The 13,783-nt window shown below is 44.1% G+C and overlaps 1 protein-coding gene across 12 annotated transcripts in view; it reads right to left on the bottom strand.

The window, feature by feature from the left end:
• NAV1 (neuron navigator 1) overlaps window positions 1–13,783 on the bottom strand; it is a 369,462-nt gene continuing 355,679 nt past the window's right edge. For all 12 annotated transcript variants that reach the window (XM_056815718.1, XM_056815720.1, XM_056815722.1 and 9 more), the window contains 5 exons: window positions 13,601–13,672; window positions 11,429–11,625; window positions 10,428–10,546; window positions 8,753–8,950; window positions 1–6,542 (listed from right to left, as the gene is read on the bottom strand). In XM_056815718.1, the coding sequence (XP_056671696.1) occupies window positions 6,447–6,542; window positions 8,753–8,950; window positions 10,428–10,546; window positions 11,429–11,625; window positions 13,601–13,672 (682 nt within the window). In that variant the 3' untranslated portion in view covers window positions 1–6,446. The remainder of the gene's footprint in view (window positions 6,543–8,752; window positions 8,951–10,427; window positions 10,547–11,428; window positions 11,626–13,600; window positions 13,673–13,783) is intronic.

Here is a 13,783-nt window from a genome sequence, read left to right as displayed (position 1 = left end):
GACAATACAGGAGATAACTTTATTGAAACTCAAATGGTATCAGACAGATGAATCTAGCTGGGAGGAGACATGCCTGGGGTAGAGAGAGGGCAGCCGGGTGAGGCTGTTGGTGGTGATGGCCTCTCCAGCTGGCCCTGGCATGGATTTGATTTTTAACCAATTTCTTATTAAAAACAGGTTGCTATGGGGACAGCCCAGCTCTTTTCATGATTGTTACCGCAACTATATACATCAATTTGCTTTCCAGGTTCAATGTTGCTTTCTCTACATCAGATATAAAAAGGAAAGTGGAAGGAAAGGAATAAAAGGAGCGCAAATGAGAGAGAAAATACACACATACAGACACATGGAGCTGGGGACCTGTTGATTGGGCTTTGCTCCTTGTAAATTAAAAAAAAAAGTTATAAAAGTCCCCTGGCCCATCCCACTTGCCCTATGCTTGAGATATACCATGCATTTGAGAAACAGTTTCCATCACGTAATCAATGCCGTCTAAAACAGGATAGGGTATAGTGGGAGGGTGGATTTATTAAAAAAAGTTTTTATCTTGTTCTAGAAAAAAGCTAACACTGGGAAATGAGGAGCCACTGCGCAGCAGTAGCCCAAGAGACTGGCTGGGGATTCTGGGAACTCTAATCCAATCACTCCCTTCCCCCTAGCCTCAGAGAGGTGGCAGTGAAGTAGGAAGCTCCCAAGGGAAGGGAGGTGGCCCAAGGGCATGTCATGTGCCTTCTGGGAAAGAAAAAGGTGTTTTCAGTGCAATTTGCCAAGTTCACCATTCTCAGGGCTTCAAAGCTTTTTTCCAGACCCTTGGTTAGCACCAGTGCTCAAAAAGCAAGCTGGTGCTTAATGGAAGGACTAAGAATATCTTTCTATCTCCTAGCTAGAAGTTCTTTACTTGGAGGAAATCTTTTGATTTGCTTCCTTTCTCTCATGGTCCTATTAGCTAAAAAAAGCTTTAAATTGGGAATAAAAAACTCTTTTCAGATTTCAAAACAAAATAAAATGTAGCCAACAAATTCAACCAAATTATCTGAACCACATCCTGTTTCTGGTGTGAGGAGAAAAGATGGAGGGGTGTTGACTCCATTCCTTTAGACTACTCTGAATGCCTTTAAAGAAGGCTAGGTTTGGGAAAAGGGGAACTTTTAGATCAGCCAACTGTTCTGGGTAATGAGAGTCTAGCCAAAACCTCCCTCCTTCTCACTCCCTAACATGAATCTCTGAAATCCCCAAAAGAAAAAGGGATAAGAGGTTGTGAGAGATGACCATCTTCATAGAAACATTAGCCCTCTGGGGTTTTTGCTAGCCTATAGCAACATAGGACCAGAAAAAGGCCCTGAGTAGGTATAGTAGAGAAAAGGCTAGGGCAGAGTCAAGAGGCTAAGGCCCCTTTCAGAGATTTCATTTTAGGGCTATCATTATTCCTGTCTGGACCACTCATACTCATCAGAGACAGTTACAAATACTCACTCTCTTGCCTTGTAGCCTCTTCTTTAAAAAAGAAAATAAATGATCTGGGGAAACAGCCACCATTGGCATAAAAGTGGCTTCAGAACTAGAATCTTGGACCTCCTCACTGCAGGTCCTTAAGTCTCTCAATATGGGGACTGTGTAGTACTCACAGTTCCCTCTAAAATACTAAAGAGCTGAATTAGACACCCATACGCCTCTCTCAGCCCCATGGCCAGCCTGGTGTCACAACATTCTTCATGGCACATTGGGAAGTAAAAATATATCCAAAATAGCAGAGGGTTATGGACAAGCTTTCCTCAAAATGGACAAGCAACTCCATGATGTGGAGCCAACTCCCTGAAAGTGGGAGAGCTAGTATCTGTCTCCCCAGCCTCAAATTCTAACTCTTTTCCAGCTTCCCCTGGTCCCCTGAAAGCCACCTCACCCTTGTGCATTTTTTAAAAATTTTCTTCAGATTGATGACTGAACAAGTTGTATAGTTGTGTCTTCCTTTTCTGGGAGCCACAGCCATGCTTGGGAAGATCCTTGGAAATCCTGGCACTTAGTGGGAATTCTTTCTGTGAAGGGGGTGGGAGACAAGCCCCTATAGGGAGAATTGGGTTGGCAGTCTTTTTAATTAGTTTAATGTGCTTGTGTTGACTGTGGATCCAGGGATATACATGTCTGATCCACTTCTGATTATCGAAGGACCTCTGCCTTCTCATTTCCTACCACTTCATTAAGTTCCTAAGGCTTCCTAGTGTTGCTACAACATTGAATTTGCCAGTCAGAACCCTAGCTATAATGCCTGGGAACTAGTATCCTGGATCTTCTGACCAGGCACTTGTTTCTAGCAGCTCAAGATCTCAGAGAGTAATCAATAACTCATCAGCAGGCGTGTTTTTGAGTCCCTTTTACTATTTAGCCTAGATGGGACTCAGGATACCCAGGACAAAGATGATGAGGAGTTGGGAAATCACTTGCAAAATCCTACTCAAGCCTCTCATGAGACTTCATTTTAATTGTGTGATGGGGACACAGAAATTGAGAAAGTGTCCCCCAGGTAGGTAATGCCTTGGATGCTAAAGTGCAGGGTCCAATATTGTAGTCTCCTTGATTCCAGAACTAGGTTCTCCTACTTCCTACAGAGTGAGCAAAATTTCATGGTAGTAATGGATGGAGCTGCCATGGAATGAGCCTTTAGAGATCAGTGTCGTGTAATTAAGACATGGTTTTAAATTATTGTCTTTCTTTCCTCCCAGAGAGCCTGCCAAGATAGAGTTTATCCCTTAGGTTACTCAGAAAACACCAACATTTCTTCTGGAGGTGGAAGGATGGAACGTTCTGAATCTGTGGGAACTTATTCACCAGAAGAAGGGAAGAAAGTGTAAGAAAAAACTTCAGTGGCCCTAAGGATCCTAGCTTGAGTGCTGGGAATTCTGACAATTTAAGAGTGAACTCTGGCACTGAACTGGTTACAATAGGGGTCACTTCCAGACCATCAGCAGCTTCCTGTTCCCTGCCACTCTCTAATTCCATGTGTGGCTTCCTGATGGTGGATTGACACGACAAGGATACAAGCACACACATTTACATAAGGACAGAGAAATGAGCACCTTAGAGCTGCACATTTTGTGGTTTCACTGAAAAGTCTCCTCGATGAGGTCTCAGAATACAGGAAAGCAGCAAACAGATACATCCCAGGCTAGCCCCTACTGACCTAGAATTGTATTTTTGGAGCCCAGGGCAAAGAGAGACAGCTGGATCATCCCACTTGTTGGCCATTTGCATCCACAGCAGAGGAGATGTTACCTCTCCCAGGACTGTGGCTCTCCCCCAAAGAAGGTGGTAGGTATAGATACCACATATGTAATTTCCCACCCAAATCAAGGCTTCCAGGAAAAAGAAAGAGGAGGAATGGTAACCTTGACAAGATAGGCTGGCATCTTCTGAAGGTGCCAGAGGACCAGAGTCCTCCTTGGGGACCTCGTTTTCCTCTGCTGAAGGTAAGATCTCTATGACCCGAGCAAGGGAGTAGAGACATAGCTAGAAGGGATGTTTTGGGTCTGCTCCTATCATGTACTCTTGGGCAGTGAGGGAGACATCAAGTTCTTTCTGTTTCAGCAGAGTCTGGGGTGAGCATCCCAGGGAGTTATAGCACCATGAGGAGGCTCAACCTTTTGCAGCTGCCACCATGTCTGAGTTTTCTCTGCAAGATGATTGATCCCTCCCAGTGAGGGGCCCAGATGTGCAACTGTAAACAGGGTCCCAGGTTCCTGAGAGAATTCTGAGGATGTCAGATCTCTCCCCTTGTAGGGGGAAACACTCACCCTAGGGTAGGACAGCAGGAGACCTGGGCTAAATGCAGCAGGAGACCAAGAGCAGAGGTGGGGCACAGATCCCAGGAATGAAACAGAGATGGAAAGTCAGAGCAAGAGAGGCCTTCATGACCCTAGCTGTTAGGGAGCCAAAAGAAATCCAGGGCTGTCTCCATGGTTACCGGGGAGCCTGAACTTCCCTTGGGGGATGTCAGGCATTTGGAACCAGGAAAATAAAATAAAAAGGGAGGCATCTCATCTCTTCTTTCTCTCAACTGGCCAGTAACAATCCAGGTCAGAAGGCATTGGCTAAGCAGCACCAGAAGAGAAGGCGCTAAGTGCTCCTTCCACCAGCACTAGGCATCATTAGATAGCTGAGCCTTGGCATGTTGCTGGAGCCCCAGGCCCATCTCATATCCCCTTTTCTTCTGAGCTGGGACAACCAGCTCAGGGGCCTCCCACTCTCTGCACAGCAGAGGTCTTTAAGGCAGTGATTTCAGCACCATCCTTGGACAAAGAGCCTCTTCCCGTTACAGAATTGCATAAATTACAGCTGGGTTGGTCAGGTGTCTTCATGGATCAGGGACTTAGCAGCAAGAGCAAAGATGGGTCTCAGCACTGGAACCCGTGGGGGATGACCAGTGTGAATGTGAATGTGGGGATGGGAAGGGGCAGAGGAGCCTTTTGTTGGGAGCAGTGAAGCATCTGAGCTGAATATTGAAGGCTGCCTGGAACAACATCGGGTCTGGAGTCGGGGTAGGAGAGAATTGTCCAGGCTAGGATCCCTCCTGATTCAGGTGAATTCTTTTTGTTTCTCCAGAGCCTGAAGGATAAACACTAAGGCCATTGTTTTACGCGCTGACATGTAAGCATAATATTTATTGGATGGATATAAATGTGTAAAGCCCAGAAACTCTGGCTATGGTATGAAGCTGCAGCGTGGGCTCTGGTGCGCCTGGAGTTTTTCAGAGATGAAGGAAGTGAATTTGCCAATACAAGAGAGAGGCATGATCTCACAATCTTTCAGGCTTTGGTTCTAGGTCTTCTGGCCCCAATATACCATAGATCCAATTGGAGGCTTCTTTTCTAGCTGGCTCTCTGGGGCCCATAGGAAGCAATTAGAATTTGGACTCTGGTGGCTCCCCAAGGCCCATGTGGTGAAGGGGTACAAATTGGTTCCAGATTCTTCATCCTTTCAGAACCTCTAGGGCAGCAGAGAAAGGGGGTGTCTTCAGCAGGGAAGATCTCTTCAGGTGATGGATATTGGTTCCTTCCTCTCCTCCCTCCACCTCTGTAGATCTTCTGCGTTGACTCTGTAGATCTTCTGCGTTGGTGATGTGATCTCCTCCTGAAGAACAATTCACTGCCTGAAGTCAAGCAAGTGTCAACTGGGGAAATTGGCCTCAGGTAGGCCCCCTAATAACCATCAGGACTATATAATAGAAGATCATTATCCTTCCAGTTCTCTGGATAGGGTTTCCTTGAGGACAGTTCATGGTGAAGAGCAGTGCTGAGCATCCAACTTGATGAATTTGACCCTTCCCATTGTTCTAGGACTAGACCCGAAGCTTCTGTTTAGAGCTTGTACTTTCTTGAGAGAAGGAAGGTGGATATCTAGACCCCCCCAGTTTGTTCTCTGGCTTGGTCCTTCTTCATGGCTCCAGGCCTCCCCATAAACTGTGAGGACACTGGAGCTGGATATCATGGCAGGAAAATTTAGTTGCTTCCAGTTGGACAGCATCAGATCCTTCAAAAGAAAGCCCTCATCCTGAAAAATCCACACTAAAGCTTGGAAAGAAGTCCAAGCACCAACTAGTCTTTGAGGGGAAAGGACAAATAAATAGATAAGTGGGAGAAAAACAAAATAAAAGGCAGGGTTTATTGGCTGTCCTCATGCATATTAAATTAGAAGGTACAAAGACAGAGCTAACAGTCCTCCCAGGGCCAGATGTGGGGATGTTGTCTGTGGCTTGGTGGGGCTCGTGTTGACAGCCATCTTGAGGACATCCTCTGGGCCATCCAGGGAATGGGAGTGGGCAGCTCTCTCTCTACCTTGACAACTGTGTCCCCTCTCCAGCTTCATCTTTTCCATTTGATTTTTAACCCTTTATCAACAGAATTAAACCTTTATTTAAAAAAATTTTTTTTAACCACATGCTTCTTTTTTTCTAGGCTCCATCCAGGTCTCTGAGGGAGAGCTGCTGGCAGTGGCAGTAGGGTTGGGAAGAGGCTGGGAGAGAATCTGGGGAGCTCCTGCCTCCCCTTGCCCCAGGTTTCACCTCATAGGACCATCTCCCACACAACTGTCCATAATTGGCTAGGAACTGCTGCAGGTTTCTCCTGATGCCTTTTCACCTGCCTATAAAGCCCAAGAGTTTGTAATTGAGACAGAAAACCAAGGAAAAAAAAACCTCCCAGAATCCTTCTTTCCCCAAAGTCTTGAGAGGAGGCCAGTCTTTTATCCAGAGGAATAAGCTCCTCTTACCCCACCCCACCAACCCTAGGAAGTCCTCAAAGGTGCAGCACCAGAAAACCTGCCCCTCCCCTCCCACCAACTCTCTCCAGGTCCCTTTTCTGGGCTGTAGATGGGTTCTCTGAAAGAAGAGAAGGAAGGGCTGACATAGCTGAGGCCGGCTCACTCTGCTCTCTGGGCCAACAATGGTGGCTAGGTCTTCAAAGGGAGGCCTGCAGGTTTGGGTCCAGGATGGTTTCTCTGTCTGGAGACTCAATGTAGTTGGCAGCTTCTTGGAGTTTCAGCAGCATGGCCATCTGAAGTGGGGCAAGAATGGGTGGTTAAAGGTTAGCAGGCTCTCACAGTTTGGATCTGGGGGAGTTGAGGGGAGAGGGGAAGAAATCCTGATCTTGAACCTAGTGCAAAGGCTCTCCAACATATCTAAGACATGGCGGCATTAGAGAATATTAGAAGGTGACAAGGAACATTCTGATAGCTTCCTCACCAGCTACTCTCTTCCCGTCAGTACACATTGATTGACTGCTTAAATAATGTTCAAGGCACTGGGTTAGGCTTTTGTGTGGGATACCAAAATAAGTAAGCTACGTATGGTCTCTGCCCTCAAAGAGCTTAATGATGATGCACATTTCTATAGTAATTTAGGATTTATAAAGTACTTTCTTAGGAATCTTTTGAAGTAGACAACTCAGGTATTGTTATTGCTATTTTATAGATTAGGAAATCTGTTTAAAGAGGTTCGGTGACTTGCCGAAGACTACATAGCTGGAGCCAGGAAAATATTTGTTGTTCAATCATGTTGGATTCCTCCTTACCTCATTTGGTTTTATTTTCATTTTTAAAATTAAAATTTATTTGTTACACTAAAATACCCAATTGAAACCCCTCCCGCCCCACCATTAGAGAAGGCATCACTTGACCAAAAGATAGATATCTATGTACCTATAAAGCAATTTCTTATTTATTTCTCCTTAGTTCTTTATCTGGAGACAGATGTACACAAGTCATTCTTCACACTATATTTCTGTGTTGTATATAGTATGCTCTTGGTTCTGCTTGTTTCACTCTTCACAGTCTTCCCATGTTTTTCCAAAATTAACCTGCTCATCATTTCTTTTGGCATAGCAGTGTGATCAATCACAATCATGCCACAACCCATTTAGCCATTCCCCAATTGTTGGGCTTTGGGGTTTTCTTAGCAAAGATACTGAGTGTTTTGTCATTTCCTTCTCCAACTCAATCTGACAGATGAGGAAACTGAGGCAAACAGGGTTCAGTGACTTGCCCAGGGTCACACAGCTAATAAGTATCTGAGGCTAGACTCAGGAAGATGAGTCTTTCAGACTCCAGGCCCAGCACTCATCTAGCTGTCTTCCAGGAAAATAACAATAATAGTGGACATTTAGATATCCTTTCCCTGTATTACCTCATTTTATCTTTACAACTGCTCTTGGAGATAGGTGCTATTACCATTACCGTCATTTTACAAATGAGGAAACTGAGGCAGACAGAGGTTAAATGATTTTCCCAGGATCACAGAGTTAGGAAGTATCATAGGCAGGTTTTGAACTCAGGTGTTCCTGATTCCATTGTGCTACCTTGATACCTCTGAACTCAGGTCTCCTGAGTTTAAAGTCCAGTGATTTTCCACCTATATACTTCCTTGCCTTTATCTGTCATCTGGTAAGGATGACATGCATATAAATCACTAGAAAACAAAGCAGAATGTGAATGGCTGTCTCACCAACAAATCTGATCTCCCCACCCCATCCCCATTTTTGTTCTACTTCCAAAATGGACGAATTATCCTTTTAATTAAGACTTTCCAATTATCTCTTCCATCAAGTCCACCAGTCAAATAGCATTAATTAAATGCCTATTGTGTGCCTGGCACTGTGCTAACCACTGCTCACCCTACCTTCCTAATAGCTAGCCTCATTTCTTCAGGTCAGTCATTTTGCAATCATATCCGACTCTTCAGGGACCCCATTTTTTAGAGTTTTCTTGGCAAAGATACTGGAGTGATTTGCCGTTTCTTTCTCCAGCTCATTTGACAGGTGAAGAAAATGGGGCAAACACGGTTGACTTGCCTAGGGCCACACAGCTAGTAAAAGTCTGGGGCCAGTTTTGAACTCATGAAGATGACTTCACATGCCTGGATTAGACAACCTCCACAACTCATTGATGAATTTCAGGCCTGGTGGTTACCCTCAGTCTAGTTTAGCCTGTCTACCGAGACAGTTGACCAGGAGTTCTGAGGTACACCTAGCTGAAGCAACCTTTAAAGCTCAGATTTTTAGGGTATCAGAATGGCAATGAGAATTAAGAGAACCCTGATACACACTTCATACTCTTCTAATCCTAGCTCCCACTCGCCTTAAAAACTCTCCAAGAAAGACTCAACGCTTGCCTTCCCTGTGGCCCTGGGTTCCAACATTTTCATTTAGCCATCAGCACCTGAGCCAGATTTATATCTCTCCATCCTCTCATTGGTGTGGCCTTTACTCACCAGAGGGTCTGAGTCTAGAGAACTGGGGGTGCTGTCCTTGACAGTTCTCTCCTCCTGGGGTGAGGCTGTGCTATGAGGGCCCACACTAGGTGGAGGCAGGTGATACAGCTTTGATTGGTCCTGTTGGGCTGAGGGCCAAGGCAAGGTGTCTCGAACCCACTCTACTGGATCTTCCCAAGCTGCTTTCTGTCCATGGACCTAGAGAGAAAGAGATAAGATCATCAAAACCATTGTTCACCTTGATCTATGGCTTCCATGTCTCTTGCTAGTTCCCATGGAGAACTTGAACTCTTTCAGAATCTGAGCCCTGAGACTTCCTCCATCTCCTGTCCCACCTGGGCTTCATCTCATAGAGCCATCTCCCAATCAACTTTCTTCTCCCCAGATACTCCCTTCTCCATAGATTCTCTCCCCTTCGTGCCCAAGTTTTAGAAGTAGAAAAAAAGCAATGAGAATTCTAAAGAGATATATAAGTAGGGAGTATATAAGTAGGTGGTTCAGTGGCTAGAGAGCCAGGCCTGGAGATAGGAGGTTCTGGGTTCAAATGTGGCTCCAGACACTTCCTAGCTGTGTGACCCTGGGCAAGTCACTTAACCCCAATTACCTAGACTTTGGAACCAATATTTAGTATTGATCCTAAGACAGAAGTTAAGGGTTTAGGGGGGAAAAAAGAAATACATAAGCAAATAAGTAGATAAATAAACAAAAACGATGGTGATGTTCTCCTGCAAACCTGCCACATCATTGATACCCATCTCAAAAAAACCCACATCAAAAAGTTAATGCATCAGACTTGACCAATAACACATTACTATTTCTAGGTTCATAGATCCCAGCTGTTAGAGCTGGAACCTTAGAGATCTCAAGTTCAATCCCCTCATTTTACAGAAGATGACAATGAGACTCAGAAACAGGTTTGTCTTACTAACTGGCCTGCGCAATATTATGGTTATCCAAAAGCTAGCTTTTGACTAGATTCCCCCACCCCCTTGCCTCCATGTATGTCATTTCATCTTGGAAACAATTCAGTGAAGTAGGCAGGACAGGAATTATTATCTCTATTTTGTAAGTAAAGAAATTGGTCTAGAGAAGCTAAGAGACTTGACCATTGTCTCATGACAATTTTTTTAAGCCCTTTCCTTCCATCTTAAAATCAATACAGAGTATTAGTTCTAAGGCAGAAGAGCCGTAAGAGTTAGGCAGTGGGGATCAAGTGACTTGCCCAGGGTCATATAGCTAGGAGGTACTCAAGGTAAATTAATGGCTAAACCAGGACTGAAACCCAAGTCTACTGGGTCTTTCAGGTCATCTGACTTCTGACCTGCAGTATTCAAAAAAATTGTCTCATTCCTAGAAAGTGGCTCAGACTCAGGAAGGCTAGACTAGATGACATTGGTGTGTATTCGCTTAAACTTTCTATTTTCTATAATACCTTGTATAGCGCTTGTTAATAGATGACAAATATTTGTTAAATTGAATTAGATTGAATTGTCAGACAGAAGCAGTAGGGGAGCAATCCAGCCACCTATCCTCATAATTCCCTTTCATTTATGATTTCACAGGGGACGTGAGTCTCATGCTCTGCCACTATAGGGATTTGCACATTTAGCCACTTGAAGGGGTCTGATCTTGTAGCAGGAGTGGAACCAGTGGATGAGAGCGGGAGGGGTCTCACCTTGATCCCATCTTTGGCCCCTTCTTGCAGGTAAGGAATGATGGAATTGTTCCAAAGGTCAATGAACCAAGTGCGAAAGTCCTCAATGCCAATTGGACAAGATAAGAAAAAACATGGACCTAAGGGAAAAGAAAAGGAAAAAAGATAGTGATGAAGGGTGGCCAAGGATCCTCTATTCATTTACTACCCTCCATGTCAGGTCTAGAAGAGTTTGGTCTTCAAAGGATTCAAGAAAATAGAATTGAGATAGGAGTGAATAAAGTGAGTAATCTACTAATGTCATGTTGATCAAGAGGCTATGGGGCCACCTTCATAGACTCTGCATTTTTGAAGTTAATGGAGTTTAAAAAGAAATAATACCTTAAGATCCCTTACCTCTTCCTCCCCTTCTCCCCATTCTATAGATTGGATAACTGAGGGATGGAGACTCTGAGATGGTAGAAATAACCTGATCATGGTCATATACTTAATGAATTAAGCCACATGCTTAGTGAATATTGGCTATATAGCTAGCTGATTCTCAACTTGGCATCACCAGGTCTTGATGACCTACTTAAATGCTAGAGATTACAGGGAGAAGGGAAAGGCTCTCTCTCTCTCTCTCTCTCTCTCTCTCTCTCTCTCTCTCTCTCTCTCTCTCTCTCTCTCAGAGGAAGATTTATATTTTTCTTTATTTTTTACATATTTGGAAAATCTCATTTAATTAATTAATTTAGAATATTTTCCCATGGTTACAAGATTCATATTCTTTTCCTCCCCACCCCTCACCCCCTCCTATAGCCGACATGCAACTGCACTGGGTTTTACATGTGTCATTGATCAAGACCTATTTCCATATTATTGATATTTGCACCAGGGTGATCATTTAGAGGCTACATCCCCAATCATAACCCCATCGACCCATGTGATCTTTTTTCTTCTGTGGGAAATCCTCTCATAGAAGAGAAGTAAACAAAGAGAGCTGCCCTGCCAACCCCAAGAGGGTATAGGAATCCCAGTACCTATGAGGAAGTCTGAAGTGCTGTGCTTCTCTAGGAAAGTATGGAGATGGTACCACAGCTTGGGCACCCAGTCCAGCACTCGAAGAAGCTCTTCCTTGTTGGCATTGATATCACTGTCTGACTCAACCAGCTTCCTTCTCAGGTAACGCACTAGGAAGCCATTGGCTGGCTCCACGTTGTTGGAAAATGTCAGCATCCTACCACAGGAATGGGGAGAGCAGTCAGATTGCACTGGAGGGCCATGACTAGGATCCATCCATCCATTTCTTCCCTCTCTCCCCCCTACCCCACCATCACTATCCATTAAAGCTGAGATGGTCTCTTCCGAGATACTAATACGAGAGTCAGATCCAAAGCAGGAGCAATTGGCAGCTTGCACTGTTATCTCATCTTGCCAGCTAACATCCAACCCAAAGAGTGCATCTTCCATTTGTCTTGTTGATGCCCTTATTTTGCCCACCTATAACACTGAGCAGAGAACATACTCCACCCCCAAATTATTTGTCTTGGGATACAGGTCTGGGGCTGAGCTCTCTTAACAGCAAGTGCACAAGTGAAAGCTCACCTTCATCTGCTTTATCTAGCTGCTACTAAACTGTGCTACACATTCCAACCAGCCCTCCACTAAGACACCGAGGTCTATTCAGCAGGGATCATCTAGCCATGTGTAGCTCTACCCCTTTCTACTTCTTGCTCTGGGGGCAATAACTGAATAATTATCACCACCAACACACTATGACAATCTGGAGCATCTTATGGCTCTATTTACAATCTCCTGAACTACTCAGACTGAAAAATTCCTTTTGCTGGTCACCATCTCCCCATATATATTGTCTCCTTCTGTTAGAATGTGAGCACCCTGGAGGAGGATCTGTATCATTTTGTTTTAGACCTTTCCCTTCCATCTTAGAATCAATACTGTGTACTGACTCCAAGGCAGAAGAGCCACAGGGGCTAGGCAATGGGGGTTAAGTGATTTGTTAGGCAGTGTCTGAGGCCATGTTTGAATTCAGGACCTCATGTCTCTAGATCTGGCTCTCTATCCACTGAGCTACCTAACTGCTCTGGACCAATGATCTCCTGTGGACCTTCAATCTCTTCTTCTCTACTGGCTCCTAGGTCTCTCTATCCTAGAAATAATTTTTCTTGATTTTATTAAGCCCTTAAACTATAAGCCTATATTTTTACTTCTTTTCCACTTCCCTAGAGTTAAGTCTGCACTCATTCTTTCTGTTTTCTCACTATCTGTTCATTTTTTTTTACTTCTCTGCCTGGAATCCACTCCCTCTACATCTCTGCATATTGAGATGCTTTTCTCCCTGTAAGGCCTAACTAACTCAGTGCCAGCCTATTTCAAGAAGCCTTTGTCTCATTCTCCCAGCTGAGAACAATATCTTTCCTTCCACAGTTTTCCTTAGAGTATCTTGTCTGGCTCTCTTTCTAATCACAGGCTACTTCGTGTCATAGTTAGTTATGTATGTGTCTTATCTTCTCTCTTCATCCCTTATAATGTACTTGAGGGCACAGGCTGTGTCATTTTTCATTTTTATATCCCAAACTTAGTACAGTAACTTCCATCAATGGTCATCTTTTAAAGTTTGAGGAAATGAGTTTATTTCACTTAAATAATCCTCTTAGATGTTAATATCCTGCCCTCAGAACAGAACTGATTGAGAATCCAGATGACAGAGCTGATTAACTGAGGGGTTGCCAAAAAGTAGAGGTCAAGGGCCAAATCCAGCCTGCGTTTTGTGCAGCCTATGAGCTAAGAATGGTTCTAATATTTTAAAATAATATTTTATTGTATTTAAAAATATAAAAATCATTCTAGAGGTACAAAACAGGAGACAGGGCAGATTTGGCTCTTGGGGCATAATTTGCTGACCCCCTATTCTAACTCATGATTCCTCTTCCTAAGAAGGTTTACTTCTTTTTAATTGGTATCCTTGACAGTCTTTATATGGGTCTATTCCTTCATTTCATTTTCTCTGACACTGAGAGTTCCTCGAGCTTCTTTTCCTTTAGCTGTCCCCAGCTTCTTTGGCTATAACCTTTAGAGATCAGATTCTTTGTGGTAGTTAGCAGGCAGGGAGAGACAGAGGGAGGGAAATTGGGAGATGGAAAAGGGCATCTAATGTCCACCCAGGTCCAGGAGTAAAGCAGGATCCTTACCTGAAGCTCAAGTGCAGGCCATGGTTAGGGGTCATCTTCACAGGCTGATTGGTGGTACCTATGATATAGGGGCTGTGAAGAAAAAAAGAATGGGAGGGGGGACACAAACAAACATGGATTTGTTCCAGATATTGCTCCTTGCCATGTCAATATTATAGAAAGAAAGCTGATTGACACGGACAG

The sequence above is a fragment of the Monodelphis domestica genome, chromosome 2 (assembly GCF_027887165.1).
Source record: "Monodelphis domestica isolate mMonDom1 chromosome 2, mMonDom1.pri, whole genome shotgun sequence".
Classification (NCBI taxonomy): domain Eukaryota; kingdom Metazoa; phylum Chordata; class Mammalia; order Didelphimorphia; family Didelphidae; genus Monodelphis; species Monodelphis domestica.
The sequence above is the reverse complement of the archived record's forward strand: the minus strand, read 5'-3'. Positions and strand labels throughout refer to the sequence as shown.